We start from the raw sequence: 26,231 nt of genomic DNA on the forward strand, positions 1-26,231 counted from the left end.
TTAAGAAACTCGCGTTAATCATAGAAAAAACTAAATTAAAAATGAGTAATTGAATACCTTCATGAATTCCAAAAAATACCAGTCGTTCCTCAAAAGTCTTATAATGTAAATTCACACTTTAGTTTATCTATAAAATAGTACTAGGATAACATAATATTTAGATAACAACTAATACCGATATAGATACCTTTGAGTTAGATTGATGGTATTTGTGAGAAGCCGATTAGATAACTAACATATTTCAGTGCTTATAACAGTTTTTCAATCAGGAAGGTACAAGTACAGTCATAAACTTACTGATTTTAATACTGTTTGATTGATTGTATAGAAAAAAAATGTTAGAATAATAATCCAAAGACATTTTACAAAATAAATTATTGATTTTGAACACGCCATATATTACTTTAAAAAAAGGTAATAAAATATATTGTGTATTAACATATTGTAGAGAAAATTTACTTTAATGTTTATAGCGAATAGAACTTTTTTTTTAATGAAAATAAGGCACGTTCAGCTAATGGTAATTGATACGGCCTGCCCATAACAATGAAGTACCGCTCAGGATTCTTGAGAAACACAAAATTTCTGAACGGCACTACAATTGCTCTCGTCACCTTGAGACATACGATGTAAAGTTGCATTTGCCTAGTAATTTCACTAGCTACGGCGCCCTTCAGACCGACGCACAGTAATGCTTATAAATTACTGCTTCACGTCAAAAATAGGCGCCTTTGTGGCTAGATTATGTCTAGCCGGCATCCTGTGCAAAGGAGCCTCCCACAGGTAAATATTTTAGGTAATGTTTTGTTGGTAAAATAAGTTGACTGTGAGTTAGGCGTGACCTGCCGAGCTCTCAGAAGGTCCAGCTCGCTCAGTACGCTGATGAGACGGTTCTCTTCCACGCTCTTTGCACCTTTTCTGGACGTTTCTTTTAATTACGCTTGAATCTACTGTAAATGTTCTGGGAAACTCTGGTTCAGCAAGAAACATATTGGAGGTTAACTCTACTAAAAGTGCAGCGGTATTATATAAAGTGCACGTAAAACGTGGGTATCAACTATTAAATCAAAGATACGTCCCAATTTGGTCAAATACCCCTGCGGTAAAATGTCTACGATACGGTCAATCTTTAGGCTAGCGACGTTAAATACTTAGGATTGTTCAATTGAAACATAATTGTTATGGATTATATTAATAGGGTAGGTATGAAACAAAGCCTGATCTCTTCTCACTCCCCTGTATCCACTCTTGTGCAAGCGTAGCAAGCTATCACCCCGACACAAGGTGAGTATGTACAAAGTCTTAGCAAGCGACGTGTTTGCTCACGCTCATCTGCGCCACTTACCGTGTGAAAGTGGTGTAGAACATATTCAAGGGTACAGCCATTATATTCAAAATTCAAATTCACCGCTATCTTATGCTACCCTCAATAATCACTCAATACTTCAAAGAGTTTTCACGAAGCTTCTTCGATAAGGCGTGACTCTCCGCCTTTAGACCCTAGTGATGCGACTACGGGTTACTTCACTCTTGAATGTGAAACACATTAGACGACCTTCACACATCTTAATCGATCCCAATGGTGACATCACCATCGCGTACAAAACTACAACATACGCAACACAACCTATGCGCTAGCGTTCGAGTCACTACACCCCTTTCGACGGCCAAGTCCCTTTTATTCCAAACGCCAGCGCTCATCATAGATTTTAATATCTGTTTTTCCACTTTTCTTTAGACAGCTAAGCCGAGGCTGAAGCTTCGCAGGAAACACCCCTTTCATTCGCTTTAACCACACTTAGCGGCGCATGCTCACCACTTCCTAATCCTGGTTACCCTGAAGAGGGTGGGAGTGGAAGGTTCCTATGCACATGATGCCGGCTAGATTATGGGTACTACAACGGCGCCTATTTCTGCTTTACACATTACTGTGTTTCGGTCTGAAGGGCGCCGTAGCTAGTGAAATTACTGGGCAAATGAGACTTAACATCTTACGTCTCAAGATGACGAGCGCAATTGTAGTGCCGCTCACAATTTTTGGGTTTTTCGAGAATCTTGAGCGGCACTGCATTGTTATGGGCAGGGCGTAACAAGTACCATCAGCTGAACATCCTGCTCGTATCGTCTCTTATTTTCGTAAAAAAAACAGGGGATTGTTTCCTGCCATCCATAGAGTCTATTCTATACAAGGTCACACATACAATTTTTAGTTCAGTCATAAAAAACTTAGTTCGAGTTCACGTAGATACATTCAAATAGTGCTGTTTATTATAAAACTGTAAATGTTACTCACCGTATAAAACAATACTATAAAATAAATACAACAAATTTCTGCATTTGTGAACGAATGCACCGTAGATTGGCAGTGACTTGTATTGATTAGAAGTAATTGCTAATAATTTATCATGTCATGACCGCGATGGGTTCCTGTACACTGTATTGATCATAGAAAGGTTTATAGACAATAATACTGTCTAACAAATAATATTAATAATATATTCATTCAAACAAAACTAATCTTATAACTATATTTAAAATACTATGACTGCATTAAATTAAAACAAACATTACATGGAAGCGTACCAAGATTACTAGCAGAATTTCCGCATTGGATGGCTGGTCCGATGACCGAAATAGCTGCCAGCGCTTGGGTTTCCAGTAACCTTATTGAGGCACGAAGATAGTACTTTGTACATTCTCCGCCCCACGGGTCAAGTGTCTCGACACCAAACGGCACAAAGATGTATGAGTCATTGAGACCGACATATTTGCGACGCTTGCTGAGTCAGAGTCAGCCAGAGTGTCGACGCAAATCGCGTCCCACACCAGCCCTTCCCCGTGCCCAAGCCACCAGCGTCATTCCATCAGGACGCTTGCCATCACGGCTGGTAATACCACTTGGCTCTAAAACAGGTGGTATATTAAGAGCGGCAAATGCCCTGCGGATGATTTCATTAATGCTGGCGTGACGATTGATACGGCCTGCCGGTTTTAGGCAGGATAACCCGTGGAATATAAATAAATATAAAAATAATTAATTTGCATTTCTGTGTTACGTATCAGATATCCCACATACTAGCACTCTACAAAACGCATGTCCGGCCATATTTTACACGGCGAGAGTATTGCTCTCATATTTGGTCTGTTATTTGACCGCGTCCACTGCAGATCTGCTCTAATCAACCTAGCGAATGTCTCTAAGAAAAAACCGATACACTCGATTGTATGAAACGTGCAGTCATTGATAGATTGACAGATGACGGCTATAACCTTGTAACGGAGATAGCCGAAATCCACTACGTTTCAAGCAACTTTTCGGTATCAAACTTAGCCGGATTATAACTTCGTCGTCAATCGCAATACTGTAATAACAACTATTTCAAACTTATGTCAAACGAATGCGCGTTTTTTTTTATGAAATAAGGGACGAGACGAGCACAATGTTCAGTTGACGGTAATTGATATAAACCTGCCCATTACAATACAGTACCACTCAGGATTCTTGAAAAACACAATAATTCAAAGCGGCTCTGAGGTGCACGCGCTTTTTGAGAAGGTATCCATGTCGTATCGTCCTTGAAACACCGCACAAGGAAGCTCATTCCATAGCTTTGTAGTACGTGGAAGAAAGTTCCTTCAAAACCGCACTGTGGAGGACCGCCACCAGATGATTAGGATAATATTCTAATTTGTGGCGTGTCATGCGAAGGTGGATTTTTTAGAATATTTTATCAATAATGTTCTATAGTCAAGGCTTCTAAAATAGCCAGTCATGAACAAAATAACACATGACACGTAGTTGCAGCACCCACGGGAGTATACATGAGGTTTATATCACAGGCACTGACAAATCATGAATAAAAAATATCTCGGCTTAGTGAAAATAAAATATATTTCTGTCGTTGAGTGGTTGAGTCTCTCGCAAAAAGGATCCACGGAATTTTTCATCGCGTAGGCCTTGTATTGAATTCAAGGCTTTCTGAAAAAATAAGACCAATGAAAAACTCAAAATTGGATTTAAAATAACATATTCCAATTAGAATCTACCACCTATTTCGGCGCAAAAAAGCGGGAAGTTTTCCTTTGCATGCCTTGTTCTTTCTATTACGAAAATCGAAATTCCAACGTTTTGTCGCATCAAATCGTATATAACAATTCTAAAGTACATAATATGAATGGTACAAAAAGCAAAAGATAAGTGACTGTTGAACTTATTTATATTTTAAAAAGTATAACTATTTCTATTGTGGCTTTAGCGGTTTATGGTGTGGATTTAAGATACTATAAATTTTTAACCTCTTCATTAATTATATCATCATGTTAAGCACGTAATTAGCCATCGAAAGTAAATGCAGTATAATTTTGTTTTGTGTCATTATAATTAAAATTTTATCAGCTGGGGCATGCCGAACATTACAAGTGTGAGAATTAGTTACAATATACAGTATAATTAGTTACAATATAGTATAAGAATGTATAAAATGTATAAGACTTATTTATTTTATGTATAACGTTGCTGTGCCCTTGCAGGGCGTCACATATTGTCTACCCATTAATGTACCAACTATCCTACTGTAAAATGTGACTTGCAATAAAATATTTTGATTTGATTTGATTTGAAATTTTCGGTCGGATTGACAACTCATACAATACAAAATTGTGAATGCCGAAAAGCGCCGTATCTAGTGAAATTACTGGGTAATTGAGACTTAACATCTTACGTCTCAAGGTGACTAGCGCAATTGTAGTGCCGCTCAGAATTTTTGGGTTTTTCAAGAATCTTAAACGGCACTGCATTGTAATGGTCAGCGCGTATCAATTACTATATAATAATTAAACAATTCTCACCCTCGTGATTGTCAAGGCTCGAGCTCTTACCACCCACAGAACAGCTTCTGTACAAGGTGGATAGGTAAGAGACCCCTGGTAGCTTACATACTCTCGGAACGGTGGGTTAAAGGCATTCAAAGATTGAACAGGCAGTGATATGTGGAGCAAACGCAGACCCGTCACAACCTTCAACATTTCTTTGATACCAGACAAAGTCGTATTATCAATCTGAAATTAGGTATATTGTTTTGTTTTTTTTTTTTATGGAATAGGAGGACAAGCGAGCGTACGGGTCACCTGGTGTTAAGTGATCACCGCCGCCCACATTCTCTTGCAACACCAGAGGAATCACAAGAGCGTTGCCGGCCTTTAAGGAAGGTGTACGCGCTTATTTGAAGGTACCCATGTCGTATCGTCCCGGAAAAACCGCACAAGGAAGCTCATTCCACAGCTTAGTAGTACGAGGAAGAAAGCTCCTTGAAAACCGCACTGTGGAGGACCGCCACACATCCAGATGGTGGGGATGATATCCTAATTTGTGGCGTGTCGTGCGAAGGTGGAATTCGGCGGCAGGAATCAGGTTAAACAACTCTTCGGAACACTCCCCGTGATAAATGCGGTAGAAGACACACAATGTAGCAACGTCTCTACGCAACACCAAGTGATCCAGCCGTTCACAGAGCACTGGGTCCCCGACAATTCCAGCTGCTCTGCGTTGCACGCAGTCAAATGGATCGAGCAAATACTGGGGTGCGCCAGACCAGAGATGACAGCAATACTCCATGTGTGGCCGGACCTGCGCTTTGTAGAGTGCTAGAATATACTTTTGTATTACTATTGCTTGGAATAGCAGAGTTATTAACTTGCAAACAAATGATAGTTATTAAAATGCCGTTTCAGGCTTATAAATAATATAATTTCCTTTGAAACAATCAAGAAGTTTAATGTGTGAAGTAAGTAGAGTTTTTATTGTTCAATGATTTCTATTACGATAATTCAACTGACATTCAATTTTGTCCGACACCTCCAACAAATATCATTAATGTATACAAAATATGTATTAAAACTAAACAAATTATACACTAAGTCTTTCCTCGAGAATCACGCTTTCTATTGAAGAAAACAGCACGAGAATTTTTGAGTTTATTGCGAACAGACTGACAGACAGACGCGGCGGAGGACTTTTTTTTATAAAATGTTGCTGTACCCTTGCAGGGCGACGTATATTGTCAACTTTTATATTGTCCACCATTTTGTATTAATGCGACTCGCAAAAAAGTTTTGATTAGATTCAATCCAGTCTTTTGCAGTACTTGAAAATAATGTTATGTTCGGTTGAAATGCGCTTGAAAATTTAATATAATATAACCTTGAATAGATTGGCTAGTCCAAGTATCGCTTGAGGATCTCTAGTAGATGCAGCAATAGCATCAGTTATGTTGGTATATTCCGCAGCCACGTGTAACAGTTGAGTTTCAATCGGGTATTGCAGCCCACCGATTCTATGCTCCGACGGAGTATGAAGGATGAGAGAGTGGAAATGATAACGTCGTCTATTTGCTGCACCGCCGAAGACAGACGGTCGATATCTTACATCCCAATGACCGAATATCATTACTGTAACAATAAACATCAAAAGATATTAAATATCTCATAATTATATTTTCAGGATTCAAAATTTAAGACCATTTCATAAGCTTTTTCATTAATAAGCTTTGGCTTATTAATAAAAATGAACAAATCAAATAATTTTTATTTGCAGGATATAGTGTTGTTGGCTTCTAATTAACAGTTGCTCTTATCCTAACACATACGCCATGCAAACTTAATACTTAAATATCCGGATGACCGAGCCTTGTTCGGATTTTTAAGAATGTTCAAAATCTGAACAAAAAAAAACTAATAGGACATCTGGATTCCAACCGGGGTATCTTGCTATCCGGATCACCCAATGTACCATCTGAGCTATTATTGTCTTGCATATAGTGGCGAAATTTACCTTTGTATTTTAATATTATTGTAGCAGTTTCTCATTAAAACACGGATAACATTTTTTTTTAAATTGAAACCTAGCTAGATCGATTTGTCGTCCCCGAAATCCCCTGTATACAAAATTTTATGAAAATCGTTGAAGCCGTTTCCGAGATTCACATTATATACATACAAAAATTGCTCATTTAAAGATTTAATAAGATACTTATAATACTGTAATTCAAACTCAGTACACGTTTTAAATTCTGTTACAATTATATACTATACCATACAAATAATAAATAGTAGTTAAAAAAAACTAAAAAACATGCTTTTTATAGAAAACCGAACTAAAAAATAGAGAAGAAATATAAAATTCACATCAATTCCTGCCATAAAGACTATAAATGAAAATTATTTAAAATAACAAAAATCTTATTTTGCAAATTGAAAAATGGAATAATTTTATCTAATTAATGTATTGTCATCGGTCCTTGATAATTCTATAAAGTTTGAACGAAATCTGTCTGTTTTAAGATGGCCAAAATGTTACAAACAAACATACATACAGGTGAAGCTACTAAAAAGTGTGTAAAAAGATATACATCTCAGGGAAAAATTTATATCAAAGACGTAGTTACATAAATGAAATGAATTTTTTATTCTTAATAAGTGATTTAGAACGAAAAATAAACTTAAACATAATATAACAAAGTGTAAATACAAAGAATATTAATCTTATTGAACTAATTAGATTCAAAAAAGTTTTAAATTTAAGCAAAGAGGAACTAAATAAAGCTATACTAGAAAATTTATCATTTTGTGACCAAAATAGGTGAGAATAATCTGCTGACAGCTTGGATAGTGGCGGGTTTGAATAAGATTGGTGCCCTTGGGTGTCCAGGTATTTTTAATTTATGGAATCTTAATAAATCATCATTCAGAGAAATCTATATATAATATAACCGTCTTAGATAATTTATACGTGTCGATAGTCTCCTTGCTGTTAGACAACCGATAAAAACAGGCCGAATATTAGTTAAGTGTGCGTTACAAGCCAAGCGTTGTATGATACTATATGTTAATGTTATTTTAGAAAATAAGGGACGAGACGAGCAGGACGTTCAGCTGATGGTAATTGATACGATATGCCCATTATAATGCAGCGCCGCTCAGAATTCTTGAAAAACCCAAGAATTCTGAGTGGCGCTACAATTGCGCCCGTCACCTTGAGACATAAGATGTTAAGTCTCATTTGCACAGTAATTTCCTTAGCTACGGTGCCCTTCAGACCGAATCTCAGTAATGTTAACACTTTATTGTTTCACGGCAGAAATAGGCGCCGATTACCATTACATATTACCCACTGGTAAAGTGCGTGCATTTCTCAAGAAAGTGGTTAGTTCTTCTGTTATAGTTTATCTAGGCGATAAAATGATCTATTATGACAATATCTATAATTACATATTTTTTTTTCATACTTATCTACACAAGAATAACCACTATAAAAGCAAACTCCTACTTTCTAAGACATTAAAAACTTTTTCACTTTTTAAATATAGATTACCTAGTACTTTACAGGCACAAATTACTGTTATAGGAAATTTTTTGCTTAATTAATATGTCATTTTCTCTTGGAAGTTTAAAACTCTTCAGTCCAACTAAAACTTTGTATCTTACCTTTTGCCTCGACTTAAGAACTCTTGAAAAAGAAGCCTGTAAGTAATATTTAAATTTTCAGTAAGTACGAAAGAGTTTCAAGAGTACCTATAGAAATTTTTATTCCAACTGTTATTGATTCGGTATAAATTATTATTGATACGCGATATATAAGGTCGCTCGAGTTTTCACTACAGTAGATTTAATTTACGTGGTTTTTCTTTCATTGAACAGGATCTCGCCCAATCATAATATTTTCATATGGTTTGAAGTTTTTTCGTAGAGATTTAATTCATTTTATGAACTTAAATATACTGTGTTACTCTATATAACATGAAACATGTGCTAGGAAAAGTTTCCTATACAGATTTCAAAATCTTTTTAATTATAAAATTCATAGTACCTAAATACAATAGAAACATATCTGCATTAACTACTTAAATCTAATTTTAGTTCGTTTAGCTTGCTTTGATATTTTATGCCTAATATATTCGCATAGTATTGTATAACAAAAAACAACCGACTTTAAAAACACTATTCCAGAACAATAGATCCTAATATTTATACAATCTAATTAATTAATCTAATTCTAGTTACGATCATTGTTATTTTTGGAATCGGTGTCCTTCCGCCGCGACCCGCTCTCGCCTCTCACCTCCTCACGACTCAATCACCTGTAACTAAGTATGTAGTTACAAATCTATCTTGGCTGACATCGACTCCAAAGATTACTATAATCGTAACTAGAATTAGATTAATTAATTAGATTGTATAAAAATACGCAATTATTTTTATACTTTTTAGTGCATATTAGGATCTATAGTTTGGGTATAGTGTTTTTGAAGTCAGTTATTTTTTTGTTATTTTTTGATTTTTTGTGAATTTGAAGTATACTTACTAACAATTTGTCTAAATATGTGCAGACATACTAAATTTTTCAATGCAGCAATGAACGTAAGCGCTTTGCTATTTGATTACAGACAGTTAGAAATTCTGCCACAGATCGCACCCTTACTGCAAGTCGTTAAGGAGTTCCATTGATCATCATATTCGACTACGACAATAACTTGACCATAACAGCTACGTTATGGTAGATGACTTAAATACCCTAATAGCATAAAAAATCATCGTTAATTTGCTCCAAAGAATGGAAGACTCCTTTACTTTGTCATGGAGTCCAGTATCAGAAACCAACCAAACTCTCACCAAACTATTTTTGAAGTATATCCTTTCCAATAAAAAATGATTCATCGAAATCAGTAGGCGCGACATTGAGTTATTCGTAAATTTGTCGTCCAAATACAAGACTTTTATGGTTTTCTCATGAATGCCACTGTCAGATCTGGACCAAATTACAATGGGACACGGGAAGAACCAGCTTTCAAATAAAAAAAATATCAAAATCGGTTCACCCAGTGGAAAGTTTTGAGGTAACAAACATAAACGAAAAAAAACATACCGACGAATTGAGAACCTCCTCCTTTTTTGAAGTCGGTTAAAAAGAAACGAAAATAGACAAAATACGTATAATGTTACGATCCAATTTCATGTCCCAATACTTTAATATTATCGTTTTTATCTTCATATTATATTGATCAGTTGTAGCAGTAGCAATCCACTTGTAAATTATCTCAAATAGAAATAAAATACGTTCATATTTATCTCAGTAATATCTTATGCTTAACAATATATTTAAGCTTTGCTATAATTGTACCATTTTCTTTTAATTTGATATCGTTACCGTATCTTTTCCCATAATTATGGCACACATATAATTAGAGAAAACAAATATAATAACTGTGATATCTACCAGTCACAATTATTATTGTATAAATATCTGATTTACGTGCAACATTTCACAATCCACTGGCGTTGACTTACCATCGGTGGTAGTTTTTGACGTTCAATAAGTGATTTTAAATCCTATTTTGAATAAAAATATTTGAATTTGAATTTGAATTTTAACATCCTCTATTGCAGCGTTTCCCATTTAACGCGTCACGACCCGTTACCGGGCCATCAAAATGAAATACCGGATTGCAACATTCCCACCTTGTTTTAAAAGAAGATGATAGAATAAAACTTTCCGCAAACTTGGATTTTTAAGTAAAAAAAAAGCAGAAGCTCCATACTTCCCAAAAAATAAGATTTAGTGAGTAATATTCCGAAATCGGCAAGTGTCCCCGCGCTGCGGAATGCCCTAGATCGGCGCGATTTTGGCGCGCGCGCAGCGGCCTGTCAATGCGTATTTATTTTACGTGTATTTAATAGATTGCTTATAACTATGATGATTTGAGTAAATGTATAAGAAAGCTGTGGAAAGAAGCTATAAGACCTTGCAAAATAAACCATCTTATAAACCAAATGAGGGTCAGAACTTGGTCAGGGCGTAGTGTGCCGTACGGCACTTCCGATTTTGGTGTATCTGAAAAATCTTGTGACATATTGCAATTCCCGATTTTGGAAGATCAATAGGCGATACCAAAGTATGTTGTACTAATGATACATTTTTACTATTGTTAAATGTGCATTATTTTACCTAATGGAACCAGCATTTCAGGTGTAAATGTATTAAATGGGTCACGAAGGGACAATTACCGGGCCTTGGCAGAACAATGTTTGGGAAACACAGCTCTAATGGGTTGGTTTAATATGCACAATATACGATACTGTATTGTGCGTAGGAAGTAATCGCTTTGGTTGCTAAAAATCTTATTTACTATTTTATTCCTGTAGCCAACCCCACTTCGCCAGCTTAAATTTAGTTCGTCTCGCAATCTGTTTATTGAATCAGATCTTAGCAATATCCCATGGGTTCAGGAGCCCTATTACCAAACTCCAAATAAGTTTCGGTTGAGGGATCGTACATTTTCCTATTACGAAAGTGCTTCGGATCCGAAGGTCGATACGATTAGATATTTTGTCTTTCGCTTACCTTATTCCCAAATTAACTTCACATTTACATTTTTATTGTTTGACATTATTATAATCGTAACTACTACTTCTTTTATCTTTTTATGTTTATATCTATGGTTCCAAAATGAAATCCATCCGCACTATTCGGATCCGAAGTACTTAGTAATAGGATTAAATTCGAAGTTCGTCGTTCTTTCGCTTCGGACCGAAACATGGTCTATCGACTTTGGTAATAGACCTCCTGATTATTTGCGGCGGATCCATACTCATTTTCTAAAACAATATTAGCGTATGTTACATGAGTTATAGAAGTATCAGTAAAACTTGAATCAGTCAGTAAATTCGAGGTTTTACGCAACCAGTGCCAATCACTATCTGTTATATTGTTTCTTGTAGTTTTAATTACGCCATCCTTTTTTGTGGTGCACGCAACACCTATTAATTTTCTATATTATTTTGTGCGTATAAACTAAAAACTTACATCGTTTACCATCGTTGCGAAACGTAAGGCTCGATGGTCGTACATCGTAGTTTTCGAAAATCAATTTTCGCGCGCCCTTAACGTGCACTAAGCCTTTGTGTGGAAGATTGATTGGTGATTGGTAAAGTCCACCACACATCTTATATTTCTTTGGCCACGTATGTTGATCTAGAATAATTTTAATAAGTTTTATTTTACAATCATCATGCAATGATTACTAAGTTATATATGACGGCTTCAGATTGCAATTCTAATATTACAAGGGACAAGAATAATAAAAAAAGAGGCTTTTTAAGAAGCCTATAATATCTCAATGATAACTTGATAATACTAATCTCCATCCTAGTGAAACTCTCTAAGAAAAAAGCGATTTATATCGATTGTATGAAACGTGCAGTCATTGAGAGATGACGGCTACAATCTTGTAAAAAACAGAACTAACCGAAATCCAATACGTTTTAAGCAACTGTTCGCTTTCAAACTCAGCCCGATTATACTTAGTGGCCAAAGGCGATACTGTAATTACTACTATTTCAAACTTATGTCAAAGCACGTATCATACTAAACTAAATTTAAATTTTTACTTACCTAAGTAAATATTTAAATTATACTACCTAGTCCCACCTCTTGTTACTTAGTATTTACATCTTCTTTGCAAATCACTAACATATCATCGCTATCTTGTCAACCACTGATGAATTTGCCGCCAGTGTAAGATTTGTATCGAGTCATCTTTTAATGTTCAAGCTACTTGAACTGATTGAGAATTATTTTATAGTTCTCAATGACTATAATTACATGTATGTAATTAATGGTACACCATTTGGTTGTGGAGACACTTTGCTCGTAGCGTCCAGAGACACTAAGATTTTAAAAACAAGGGCTGGCAAATATTTCGATCTACGGATCAGATAAGATATCAAACACGGAAACGGCACCAGTGCTATTGCTACATTAACATATATTGATGCCTGCTTGGGTTATTATGTTATTTAATAATTTTGAATTTATTGTACCGTTATAAATGATTTTTTTTTTTAAATGTATATACAAGGTAGAATATACAAGGTATCTCAAGTAAGGAATTAGAAATTGAACTGTTTTTGAGCTGCTGTAATATGGATATATTATGTATTACAGAACATTGGCGTAAGAGTCATCAGCTCCAGTTTAGTTTTAGAGAACATAAAGTAGTCAGTTCGTTTTGTAGAAGTAGGGTAATACATGGAGGTTCCCTAATTATTATTAATAATAGATTAAAATGTAAAAATAGAAGAGATATTGTTAATCTCTCTATAGAACAACTAATTGAGATAGCTTGTATAGAACTAGAGCAATTTATTATTGTAAGTGTATACCGCCCCCCCACTGCATCATATGAACAATTCCAACATAGAATGGAGGAGGTACTATCAAAATTTAGCAAAACTAGCAAGTCAATTATAGTGTGTGGAGATTTTAAAATAAACTTGCTTGAACCTTCGGCCAATTGTACTAGTCTTAAAAAATTATTTCAAAGTTTTAATTTGTTCAATGTATTTTGGGAACCTACTAGAATCACTTCTACAACAGCAACCTGTTTAGATAATATTTTTACAGATGTTACTATTACTAGTAAACACATAATTAATAATCTTCAGTCCGACCATAGCGGGCAACTTATAAAAGTAAATACAAGATTGGACAATGTCAGACCAAAAAAGGTGACGATTATACCAGTTACGGGTAGCCGTCTTGAGAGGTTTAGAAATAATTTGGTAAATATGATACCATTTTTACACTGTGGTGAAACTGCAAATTTTCACTATAACTTAGTCTTCATTTCCTTCTATGAGGAATTTGACAGGATTTTTACTCCAGTAACGATGACAGTAAACAACAAACATAGTTTTAATGATTGGGCAACAATGGGTATCCACAAAAGTCGTAAACGCTTATATGACCTTTATTATGAGAAACATTACAATAATAGTGAATAATTTAAAATATATGTAAAAAAATACTCCAAGCTCTTTAAAGTAGTTTGTCATGAAGCGAAAACACGTTTCATTGCAGATAAAATTAAAAACAGTAATAATAAAGTAAAAGTGACTTGGAGTGTAATTAACAATGAAACTGGTAGATCGAATTGCCGTAACACCTCTATCTGTTTAAATATTAATAATCGCGTTATAAATTCGAAAATAGAAATTGCAAATGAATTTGATAAATACTTCTCCGAAACCCCGATTGTCACGACCTTAACTCTTCGCCAAAAGCAGCATATGATATGCTTAAATTACACATACCAGTATCTTCCACTGATTTGAAATTTAAGTATGTTACAGGTAGCGATATAATAAAAATCTTCAAATTAATTAACCTAAAAAATACAAAAGACCTATGGGGCCATTCGACTAATATTGTAAAATACATTCTTGACATTATAGCACCTGAATTAGCAATAATATTTAATGAATGCATAGATGAGGGTGTGTTCCCTGACCTCATGAAATACAGCAAGTTATACCTTTGTTTAAATCGGGCAGTTCTTTTGACCCCGCTAATTTCAGACCTATTTCAGTGCTGCCTGTTTTTAGTAAAATTTTTGAAAAACTTTTGCTTCAACAGCTACAAATGCATTTTTGTAAATTAATGAACAAAAATCAGTTTGGTTTCACTAGGGGCTTATCAACAATTAATGCGGGTACTAGACTCATTGAGCACATCTTTGACGCCTGGGAAGAGTCACAGGATGCATTGGGCATTTTTTGTGATTTGTCAAAAGCATTTGACTGCGTCCACCATGAAACTTTACTCCTAAAACTAAAGCATTATGGAGTGAAAAATAGAGCCCTAAATCTGTTAAAATCATATTTAAGCGAAAGAGTTCAGATAGTCGATTTAAATGGCAAACGGTCTTCGGGTAAACCTGTGGAAATAGGTGTTCCATAGGGTTCTACTCTCGGTCCTTTCTTGTTTCTTATATATATTAACGATCTACCGTTTGTGGAAGATTGTATTGTTTGCTGATGATACTTCACTTATTTTTAAAGTGAAGCGACGTGCGGATATTGATGACGAGGTAAGCAATGCATAGACGAATAATCTGCACTTAAACAGTAAAAAAACAAAGTGTTTACGGTTCATTACACCAAACACAGCGGAGGTACAAATCAACGTATTTATAAATGCCCAGAGATGGGAAGTTGTGGACACTACGGTTTTCTTGGGTATCACGTTAGATAAAAAGCTTCAGTGGGGTCCACATATTACCCATCTAGCAGATAGACTCAGCTCTGCGGCATATGCAGTTAGAAAGATTAGAGAGTACACGAATGTTGCGACCGCTAGATTAGTGTACTTTAGTTATTTTCACAGCATCATGACGTACGGTATATTACTATGGGGTCATGCTGCTGACATTGATATAGTGTTTGCACTGCAAAAGAGAGCTGTTAGTGCTATATATCAGCTTGGTTATAGACAGTCTCTCAAAGAAAAATTTAAAGAAATAAATATTATGACTGTTCATTGTCAGTACATTTATGAAAATTTAATATATGTTCACAAAAATCGTCACCTTTTTGCTCTTAATAGTGATTATCATTATTATAACACTAGAATTAAGGAATTGCTTGTAACTAATTCTAGTAGGCTTCATAAGATACATAATAGCTTTAAGGGTAAATGTATACACTTCTACAATAAAGTCCAAGCCACTGTTCAGGCATTATCTATAAATAAATTTAAATGTTTTATAAAAAAATTGCTCTGTCGTAAATCATATTACTCCACTGCTGAATATCTAAATGATCGGACAGCCTGGGACTAGATTGTGATTATTTTATAGCGATAAAAAAAATAAAAAAAAAAACTTTTACTCAAAAAGTAGAACTTTCCACGCTTAGTGTGGAAAGGTATTTAGTACAATATATACCTTTTTACCACGGTTTTGCTTTTGTTTTCTTATTGCATATAACCTGCGAATGTATGTAGGAAGTTTTTAATCTAAAAATCTTCTGTACGTATTTTATAAACTTAAATACTATTAATACACGAATTAAATTTATTATTTTCATAAGTATACATTATTATAATTGTTATAAAAAAATAAATAACGCTATAAACATTGTTTTGATTTATAGTTATATTTTGAAATAACCGCTGCCCTGACATGTCCTCTAATTATGCTCGAATAAATTATAGTATTTATTATTCTTTTTTTTTACAGTAAGGGACGAGACGAGCAGGACGTTCAGCTGATGGTAATTGATACGCACTGCCCATTATAATCCAGTGCTGCTCAGGATTCTTGAAAAACCAAAAAATTCTGAGCAGCACTTCAATTGCGCTCGTCAGCTTGTAATAAGATGTTAAGACTCATTTGTATTGTATTTTGCCCAGTAATTTCACTAGCTATAGCGCCCGAAAAGATTGGGGTGCCCATATGGAATTGATACCCCCTTAAATATTGAAAACTTTGATATAAACAGACACCGCCGTGTGAAGTAACCAATGGTCTGAAAAAAACTTTAAATTTCCGTCCAAAACGTTTAATGTTACTCTCTATATTTGTTCATTTATTATATATTCTTTGATTAAACTGTGTTTCATTGATTTCCTTTTTTCTGCAATCATATTAAAAAAAACCTAGTTAGATGCACGTAAGGAATTGTTATTTTCACTCGCCCCATCATTGATTCGCGCCTTCGGCTTGGGTTAGCAATCTAGGACTCGTGAATGAATGACATACTCTCCGCACTTGTATCGGTTTATAATCTTCAAATACAACTCACACTAATGATTACTGGAAAAGCGAACATGTATGTGACTTTCGCGCACTTTGGATTCTTTTTCTCTATTTATTTTATATTTTATCTTCTATTACATATATTTAAGTTGCGGTTTAGTTTAATAGGCTAATAGCTACACACATTAAATCTTAAAACAAAATTTATGAACGATGCGGGCCTCGAACTCGCGACCTCTCGCGTTCCGTGCGAATGCTCTTCTACTGAATACCGTTCGAGTGACGTATCGTTGATAAATGTTGTATGTCTTGTTCAACTCTCAGCTTGTGGCTTCATCTACAAGATCTACTTTACATTTGATAACCTGCTCAACCCCAATATTTGCATATTAGGAAATTGACTTGAGATGTCGCTCTTTAAAATCTGAACGTTTAGTTATTTTGTTTTGTTTGTTGTTCATAAATTTTGTTTTCAAATTTAATTTGTGTAATTAATCCCAGAAGTGAGGGTTAACAATTTAAAAAAATACAAATTGTTTAAATTGTTAGCTATTATTATTTATGTAAATACCATCTTCGAAGTAACATCTATTACTTGGCGCTATCCTTGTAGAACAACAGTCATATTGTTTGCCGTATCGACTTTTATAAAAAAGAAACAATTGGTTAGAGTGAGAGAGGAGGAGCCTGCTTACCGCTGCCGTATGCGTGAGAGAAGTAACTAGAAGTACGGAGACGACTCCAAAAAGATGCTGTTCGTGATCTTATGATCGCGAAGAAGTCTGGTACTCCGTCCTTAGCGAACATGTCCGACGCGCTGCAGTACCGAGGCAACTTCATCAGGATACGATACGCATCATTGTATTGCACCCTGATGTTGTTGACAGCACGCCTGGTGAACTTGACCCAAAGTTGACATGTTAAGAAACGTAAACAATACGCTCTAAACAATGTCACCACTATAAGAAGTTATCACTTCAAAAATAACACACATAGGAACGTTAGAACTTGTTGAATATAATTATATATTCCATCTCAAGACTAGCTAATTATTAAATTATTCTAAATATTAATGATTTTGATATTCAGAAACTACTTCGCATGTTGATGGATTAACAAGAATATATAATACGCCTAAGGGATATTAGGAACACGAATACTTAAGATACTTAATCACAATATTATCATGTTAACTAATATTTAATAAATATTTAATTCATTAACTTGCCTTTATAGTTCCATTCCTCATAAAGATTAGCTGAAAATGCAAGTGAATTAAGCGCTGCGTTAACGTTTGTAATACTTATAAGAAATGTTAATCTAACTATTAATTAAGAACAACGACAGTTAATTTTATATCGCAAATATCCATTACATCATCGTCATATTTAGCGGCGTCAGTGGGGCAAAAACACCGTTGACTCTTATCATGATGTTCCGGTTCTTTCTTCACACGCCATGTACCAATGTATTTTCAGTTTTCGAAATCAGTCATGCGTTTAGTTTCAGTCGTACTCGACCGACGGTCAGCGCTGATGTCGGTCGGTCGAGCGTAGCGCGTACCGTACGCCCTGACCATGTTGCCTTTAGTGCTCAGCTGACAGTAAAATTTATTACAGGTATGCAATTGCAAAGAAAAATGAATTCATTTTAAATATGTACGTTCTACTTACGCAAACAATTATGGAATAAAAGACGGGGAAGATATTATGTCTACCCAATTATAATAGAGCGTCAAATTGATGGAGAAATTTGTGGAATATATTCGAACATGACAAAAATCGTATGTATGTAAATACATCGTACGGTCAGTCGCTCGGTCAGCGTGACACTGAACGCACTGATATATCGCCAGTGGACCGACGAATCTCTTCAGTGCGACGTAGCTGAGCGCGTGTAGCAATTCATCAGCGCTATGATCGCTCTTTCATCGTTTTCATTGATACAGCTACGCCCGAATGACGTCACTGCTGACGGTCGGTCTAAATGCAGCCTTATTCGAAAGGTCGGCAACGCTCTTGTGATTTTTGAACATGCAAAAGAGTATGGGCCGCGGTGATCAAAATCAATGCGGTGACCCGTGTGCTTATTTGTTCCCCTGTTCCATTAAGAAGTTCCATTAGTTGATTGATGTGTAACTGTCTTTTTTTTTGTAATTTTACTAATTTATTGGAATAAGAGGATACTAATGACACTAAAACATTAGTAATAGTTTCGTGCTAAATAAGAAATAGCAATTTGAATTACCCTTTTTCGTTTTCGAAGTAGTAGTTTTTCTATAACATACTTTTTGACATTTTACCTGGAAAACCAAATTTTTGTAATTTTATATTACTATTATCCTCGCACAATAAAACAGGGACTGGCCGTGATTTAAGTGACGCCAACGTTGAATCCCGCGGCAAAGAATATGTAAACATACAAGTACCTGCGGGTATAAGTGTTATTATGTTCATGGGAATACTTTTAGACTTAAAATAGATAGAGCCACTAGAAGGATCTCTGTGCTCTTCTAGTATATAAAAATTACGATTGCATCACAGAAGATACTATAGATACTGCAAAGTATATACGAGTAATTTTGTATTTTAGATGTACATGTAAAGTTTCTGTACCATTTGCTTAACCAATCCTGATTGAGGGTGACTTGTAGGGTAATGGATTGGCGTGCTCAGTACCCATCCAGTTATTGGCTGAAACAAATTATAATTCGTAAATTAATTTCGAATAACTTCACAGGGCTTAGTTTTTATTTGATTATCAGACTGCACAACTAAATAACTATTGAGAGTGATAATAATAATGATGATGATTATTTAGAATGTTGATTCAACAATAATTGTCCCAATAGTCGCTTCCGTAAACGGTCTTATAGCAAAGAGCCTCGACCATCATCTTAAGAGGCTCTCGCTTAATAACTGGATAAAGAGTCAGTTACAGAAAGCAACTGTTTTGGGAACGGTTTTAAATATTTTATTAGTATAAATGTAGAAAAGTATTATTAGTTTTAGACTCATAATGATTTACGCAGAACGCATTCTTAGATGCGTGACAGCCTATGGGTGACAGCAGACATATTATACGGGAATTTTAAATAGTCGAACAACAGCTGTTGTGATGACGCAATTAATTGTTGATTTCCATTTTGTTCGGATTATAGTCTAGAGCTTTTCCTAAGTCGCCGTTATGGTGGACTTAATCTTAAGCTTAGTTCGCAATCAAAGCGATATTTATAAATACCTGCTTCGACTTAACTCTCTAAGTGGGCCTGATCTCGGACAGAACCGAGAGGTAGCGGGTTCGAGTGCGCACCGTTCATAAATTTTGGTTACGTATTTAATTAAATTATTTCCAGAAGTGAGCACTTTAAAATAACAAATTGTGCTCTAGATAAGTCTTTGCAAAGTCTAAGTATATACGCTCTATAGATCATAGCCTAAAACTTAAAACATTTCTAACGCCTTCGAATTCTATTGTGAGTACCAATATATATCGTATGTTTTTTTATGAAAATAAGGGACGAGACGAGCGAGGTTCAGGTGATGGTAATTGATACGCCCTGCCCATTACAATGCAGTGCCGCTCAGCATTCTTGAAAAACCCCAAAATATTCTGGGTGGCACTACAATTGCGCTCGTCACCATAACCACCAAAGTCTAATTTGCCCAGTAATTTCACGAGCTATAGCGCCTTTCAGACCGAAATACAATAGTTTACACATTACTGCTTCACGGCAGAAATAGGCGCCGTTTTGATACCCATAATCTAGCCGGCATCCTGTGCAAAGTAGCCTCCCACTGGTAAAGTGATTATCCCCATTAATAATAATGTAGTGAATATTTTCATGGTTTTGTAGTCATATATATGATGGAAGTAAAACAAACTTTACAACTATATTTCAACAAAATTTATTGGCTTTAATTATATACCAAGTTATAACTAAACCTTAGTTTTGGCCAATAATTACATAGTAATAGTAACTCACTCGATACTTGAGCCGATCCCGAACCTCATTGTCTAATTGCTTCTGAATATCGTCAGCGTCGTCTAACAGAGTGTTTGCTCGACCTGTTGTTTGATCTTGCGATGCAACTGTAGTGTCAATAGTTATAGCAACGGACTTAACTAATTGGTGATATATAGAGTACATACCTAGCTTTAATTAGTATTACATACTTAGATTAAGGATGGGTCTCCGCTGCTCCAACAAGACACAGCACTACCTAAGAACAATAGCTTTTTTATAAGATGCTTGTGTGCGTGGCATCTTGACACTCAATAGGATCTTACAAAATTTTGTAACAAACGCTTCGTGTTATTTTACACTGAAATTAATAAAATGCAAAATACTGTTGATGTAATGTGATCCCAGTGTCTTTCTTATTTTTTTTTTATGGAATAGGAGGATAAACGAGCGTACGGGTCACCTGTTGTTAAGTGATGACCGCCGCCCACAATCTCTTGCAACACCAGCGGAATCACAGGAGCGTTGCCGGCCTTTAAGGAAGGTGTACGCGCTTTTTTTGAAGGTACCCATGTTGTATCGTCCTGGAAACACCGCACAAGGAATCTCATTCCACATCTTTGTAGTACGTGGAAGAAAGCTCCTTGAAAACCACACTGTGGAGGACCGCCACACATCCAGATGGTGGGGATGATATCCTAACTTGTGGCGTGTCATGCGAAGGTGGAATTCGGCAACAGGAATCAGGTTAAACAGCTCTTCGGAACACTCCCCGTGATAAATGCGGTAGAAGACACACAATGAAGCGACATCTCTACGCAACGCCAAGTGATCCAGCCGTTCACAGAGCACTGGGTCCCCGACAATTCCAGCTGCTCTGCTTTGCACGCGGTCAAATTGATCGAGCTGATACTGGGGTGCGCCAGAGTACTAGATGACAGCAACACTCCATGTGTGGCCGGACCTGCGCTATATGGACTAGTATTTCTTGTAGTATCATTTTTACAAAGTTTTACTACGCAACCTCGCAACGCATACTAGTTTCAATGATTAGCAAAGTTCAACAGAACATGTGGCACGTCAACGTCACACATTGTTCGAGAATGGCTCGAGTACGGGCGTAGTATTAGTTGCCGCACTTTGCGACTACGTCTGCTGTATCTAGTTGGAGCGCAGCGGAGACCAATCCTTAAACTAAGGTAATATAAAAAAGAAGAATTATATCACAACTTTTGTTCTTACTTGTGGATGTGAAGCATTTGGTTACAAATATGACAATTATATAATTATTTAAATATTTCATAATAGTGAAATAGTTAAGTTCAATATTCGATTAGTATCCACCATATATAATAAGAATATAATTGCTTAAATTTAGGTTATTTTCGGTTTATTTATGTTTATGTTCTGTTTTGACGTTTAATGTGACAGATATTTTAATAGAAGGTTCGTCGAAAGGAGGTTTGTAAGGACATGATAGGACAATTATACATAAAATGAAACATGAAAGTTAGTACATTTTAATTCTTTTTACTACGCACCACAAAGAGGATGTAATTACTACGTTTTTTTATGATAATAAGGGACGACACGAGCAGGACGTTCAGTTGATGGTAATTGATACGCCCTGCCCATTACAAAGCAGTGTCGCTCAGGATTCTTGAAAAACCCCAAAAATTCTAAGTGGCACTACAATTTTGCTGGTAACCTTGATACATAAGATGTTAGAACTTCTTAATGGAACAGGAGAACAAATAAGCACACGAGTCACCTCATTGATTTTGATCACCGCGGCCCATACTCTTTTGCATGACCAAAAATCACAAGAGCGTTGCCGACCTTTCGAATAAGGCTGCATTTAGACCGACCGTCAGCAGTGACGTCATTCGAGCGTAGCTGTATCAATGAAAACGATGAAAGAGCGATCATAGCGCTGATGAATTGCTACACGCGCTTAGCTACGTCGCACTGAAGAGATTCGTCGGTCCACTGACGCTCACTGGCGATATATCAGACGCTCCATTTGCCAGTCCCATTTGCCCAGTAAATTCACTAGCTACAGCTCCTTTCAGACCGTAACACAGTAATGCTTACACATTTCTGCCGATAGGTGCCTATAGTACAATACAGTATACTGTTAAAGGTAGAATGTAAAGCTAATAAATTATGTTGTATATGTAATAACTTATTGTACTTAGAACAAATAAGTACGTCAGAATTAATAAAAAATTTATCATATTGAAGGAATATTATTATATTATATTTAAATAAAGCCGGTATTATGGATACTATTCGATATAGCTTCACTGAAAACATGTTTATAATATTATTGTATTCAGTTGAATAACACCGTTAGCACTATAATGGAGTTGGTAATTTAAACGCACTTAAAATTTAAATATCAGTATTTTACACTTTCCGCTTGTAACTATTATATTTACTTAATACGTTAATTTGGGCAGCGTTACCCCTTACAATTGACAATGTGTAATGTTCTCTCGAATTTTTTTTTCAGCCAAACAAAGGGAAAGTGTCCGGGATAACGACGGGAGGGAGGAGGTGAATGCTCATGCATACCAACACAGCCTAAGTCTACGTTGGTTATGTGGGGCTCACGTAAAACCTAGGTCACACTAAACACCACCTGAGGTTGGCTTTGGGCATGTGCCCTCTAAGCCTTCATCGAAGGCGACCTTCTCTTGGGGAGAGAGAGGCGCAAGCGGCACTCCCTATGGAGTATTCGCTGAGATACTGAGCGCTCTGGCTTATATAGGGCACGACCATCACAGTGATGATGCTACCAACTGTTAGTTGGCACTACTGTAGTGCCAATTAACTTACACAAATCAAGTTAACCAAAGATCTTAATATAATACACTATTATAGTTATTTGTCAAATTATAGTTATCTAATATATAAAATTCTCGTGTCATAATGTTCGTTCCCGTACTCCTCCGAAACGGCTTGACCGATTCTCATGAAATTTTGTGAGCATATTGAGTAGATCTGAGAATCGGCCAACATCTATTTTTCATCCCCCTTAATGTTAAGGGTGGTCCACACGATTTATATTTTTAATTTTTTGACATTTTCTTTTAAATTTGTTTGATTATGAGTCAGCATTAAAAAATACACACAACTTCAAATTTTCACCCATCTACGATCAACAGTTACTTTTGTATCGCGATTTTAATATCCGCAATACAACGTTTGCTGGGTCAGCTAGTAATTATATAAATCAGTACTAACAAAGTAAGCCGTTAAATAAATGCTTTAATTAATTGGGATATCTAACCTAATCAATTATATATCGTGAACTTAAAATGTCAAATATTGTAAAAAATGCCAAATGTCTTATGACAGTTCATGACGTTGGTAGCGCTTGTAAACACATCAAGCTGACAATAATAATCTCTTGACACCTGTTGTTGCGGATGTCCATGGGCGGATGCCACACCACTCCCCATCCGGGGCCGGTTTGGGGGCAAACATCAATCATATAATAAAAAAAATAATTGAATAACAAAAACTCTGTCATGCAAATAAAATTAACGTTAGCTTAGGAACCTTAGACAACCCTTTATCATAAGCATTAGGTAGTGTGGCGAAGAGTCGGAACCTGTCATGAATAGGAAATGAGATTTTCATATTCAAGACATTTCTTAAAGAAGCCATTTACTTTTACTTTTTCTATTTTTGATTTTGATGTTTCCTATCAGATCTAGTTTGAAGCTCCGTTATTTTCAGAGAAATCGATTTGTAGTGAAAATAAATTGTTATGAGTAGAAAAACAACTAAAATACTAATAGAAAGTAGAAAATATACTAAAGCCTTCCCATCCTATTTAATCTTGAACCTTGGAAAATAAATGCATTTTTTATGACCGGGACAAGACGAGCAGGACGTTCAGCTGATGGTTATTGATTCCCCCTGCCTATGACAATGCAATGCCGCTCAGAATTCTGATGCATATTGCGATAGTGATAATTAAACGCACATTATTAATTAAAAAAAAATATCTCCAATTCATTCTCATTTTGATAACCCTCTCTCAATTGTGGCGGCCATATTAGATTTAATAAATTATCTTAACTCTGTTTGACGCCATACCGAGAACCTTGAAAAAAAAATAGTAAGTATGTAATAGAGAAATGGTTCCGTAGTTTTAATTAAAGCTTTCTTTAAATTCCAAAAAAATATATTTTGTAAGAATCACCATAACTCACACATTTAAAACATGTTATGATTTACTTTCGTCTTTATTCGTTATATTTTGTGAAATCAGCCTTAATTTCATATCGCGCTCTTTCAAGAACTAAAAGGACATAGTTCTGTGTCCATACACAAGTCGCCCCAGTACCGTCAGCAATGAAAAAACGCTTAAAGTAATAGGGGTTAAAATATGAAACTGCCGTTTTATTGTAATAGGTACTTCGAATTGACATAGAATCTTCATTGTTTGAGATTTTTGAGAGAAACTTTTTTCACATGGTACCTAAGTAGTTCTTTTTTTTAATTTGCAACATTCGATTACAGGCATCCAATTGTTTTTTTTTATTCAGCTTAGACAAGCAAGATGGATACTTCAAAAATTCGAGTGATTCTTGAATACGAGTTCCGACGCAATATCGATGTTGCGTTTGGAGAGGGGACTGCTATTGAACGAATGAATTTCATGATGGAAACTTTGATTTGAAGAACGAACTACGTGGAAGACCGCCCACACAGGTGAATAACAAGGAATTGAATGAGATGGTGGAAGCCGATCCGAGCCACACTACCCAGGAACTAGCGGCATGGTTTAACGTTACCTTACGAACAATATTGACTCAAAAATAAAATAAAAAAATATGAAAAATGGTTGCCTCCTAATTTGACTGATATGCAGAAAGAAACGCGTGCTGAAACTTGTGTTGCCTTGTTGAATTGATACAGAAATGAAGGAATATGGGATCGGATTGTGACATGTGATGACGATGTGGCACTAAACGCTTGTATAGCGAAACTGCCATCCTATGGGCTTTCCAACATGTTGTGCAATGGCTAGCTTTTTGGCTAATCAGAGCATCAAGGTTACTATCAACGGTGCATGCTCCGACCTAAAACCCGACTGCTAGGCTGCGTGCCCTGCATTGTTTCTTCTGCAAATCAATGATATGCTGTAAGTTAGCGCTATGCATTGCCATGCAGACGACAGCACAGGACATGCCTTCTTACACCGGTGATGCCAACATCTTTCATGGGATGGCATCGCAGCTCTGAAGACACATGTTTGTTCGTTCAACTTTAAAAAGTTTCCCTATGTCGAGCCTAACCTAACTCTTCTAACTGCTATAGCTAGTAATGGCATAATCGGCGTCAATAATTGAGCGACTACAGTTTTGTGGTCACTAGGAAGTGAAGGCCCAATTGACCTGTAAAAAAAGCTTGCTATACTCAGTAGGATGAGATAGTGCTTTACTTCAAGCCACCGCCTGCAACTATATAGGGCGCCAATTCAACCTCACATTGGAATATTTCATCACCTCTGGGCGGCTCCACCCCGGTACCAGCTTCTTCCATTTGCCTCTCCAATCGGTTTCTTTAGCGTTGATTGATCCGAGCAGCTCTTCGTTGGATGCAGTGAAATGGTAGAAAATGCTACGGAGCGTCCATCTACCAGATAATTCTTACGCTTT

General features: G+C 35.9%; 1 protein-coding gene across 1 annotated transcript; it reads right to left on the bottom strand.

Annotated features, from left to right (window-relative positions):
* Window positions 1-3,874: 3,874 nt before the first annotated feature.
* On the bottom strand, window positions 3,875-21,895 carry LOC126967127 (uncharacterized). Its single transcript, XM_050811550.1, has 8 exons — window positions 21,796-21,895; window positions 20,575-20,681; window positions 19,205-19,282; window positions 18,837-18,891; window positions 17,818-17,847; window positions 6,200-6,447; window positions 4,849-5,058; window positions 3,875-3,979 (listed from the first exon to the last, which is right to left on the bottom strand). The coding sequence occupies exons 1-8, from the start codon at window positions 21,854-21,856 to the stop codon at window positions 3,875-3,877; spliced, it is 894 nt and encodes a 297-aa protein (XP_050667507.1). The 5' UTR covers window positions 21,857-21,895.
* Between the last annotated feature and the right edge of the window lie 4,336 nt (window positions 21,896-26,231).

The sequence above is a fragment of the Leptidea sinapis genome, chromosome 12, assembly GCF_905404315.1.
Source record: "Leptidea sinapis chromosome 12, ilLepSina1.1, whole genome shotgun sequence".
In the NCBI taxonomy this organism is placed as follows: Eukaryota; Metazoa; Arthropoda; class Insecta; order Lepidoptera; family Pieridae; genus Leptidea; species Leptidea sinapis.

Bases quoted from the DNA above. Each gene is read 5' to 3' on its own strand.
- LOC126967127 (XM_050811550.1), bottom strand. From the start codon at position 21,856: ATGAAATATTTAAATAATTATATAATTGTCATATTTGTAACCAAATGC. The intron at 20,682-21,795 runs GTAAGAACAAAA...TTGACACTACAG, and splicing joins CAAATGCTTCACATCCACAA to TTGCATCGCAAGATCAAACA. The intron at 5,059-6,199 runs GTTATATTATAT...ACCTAATTTCAG, and splicing joins GACTAGCCAATCTATTCAAG to ATTGATAATACGACTTTGTC.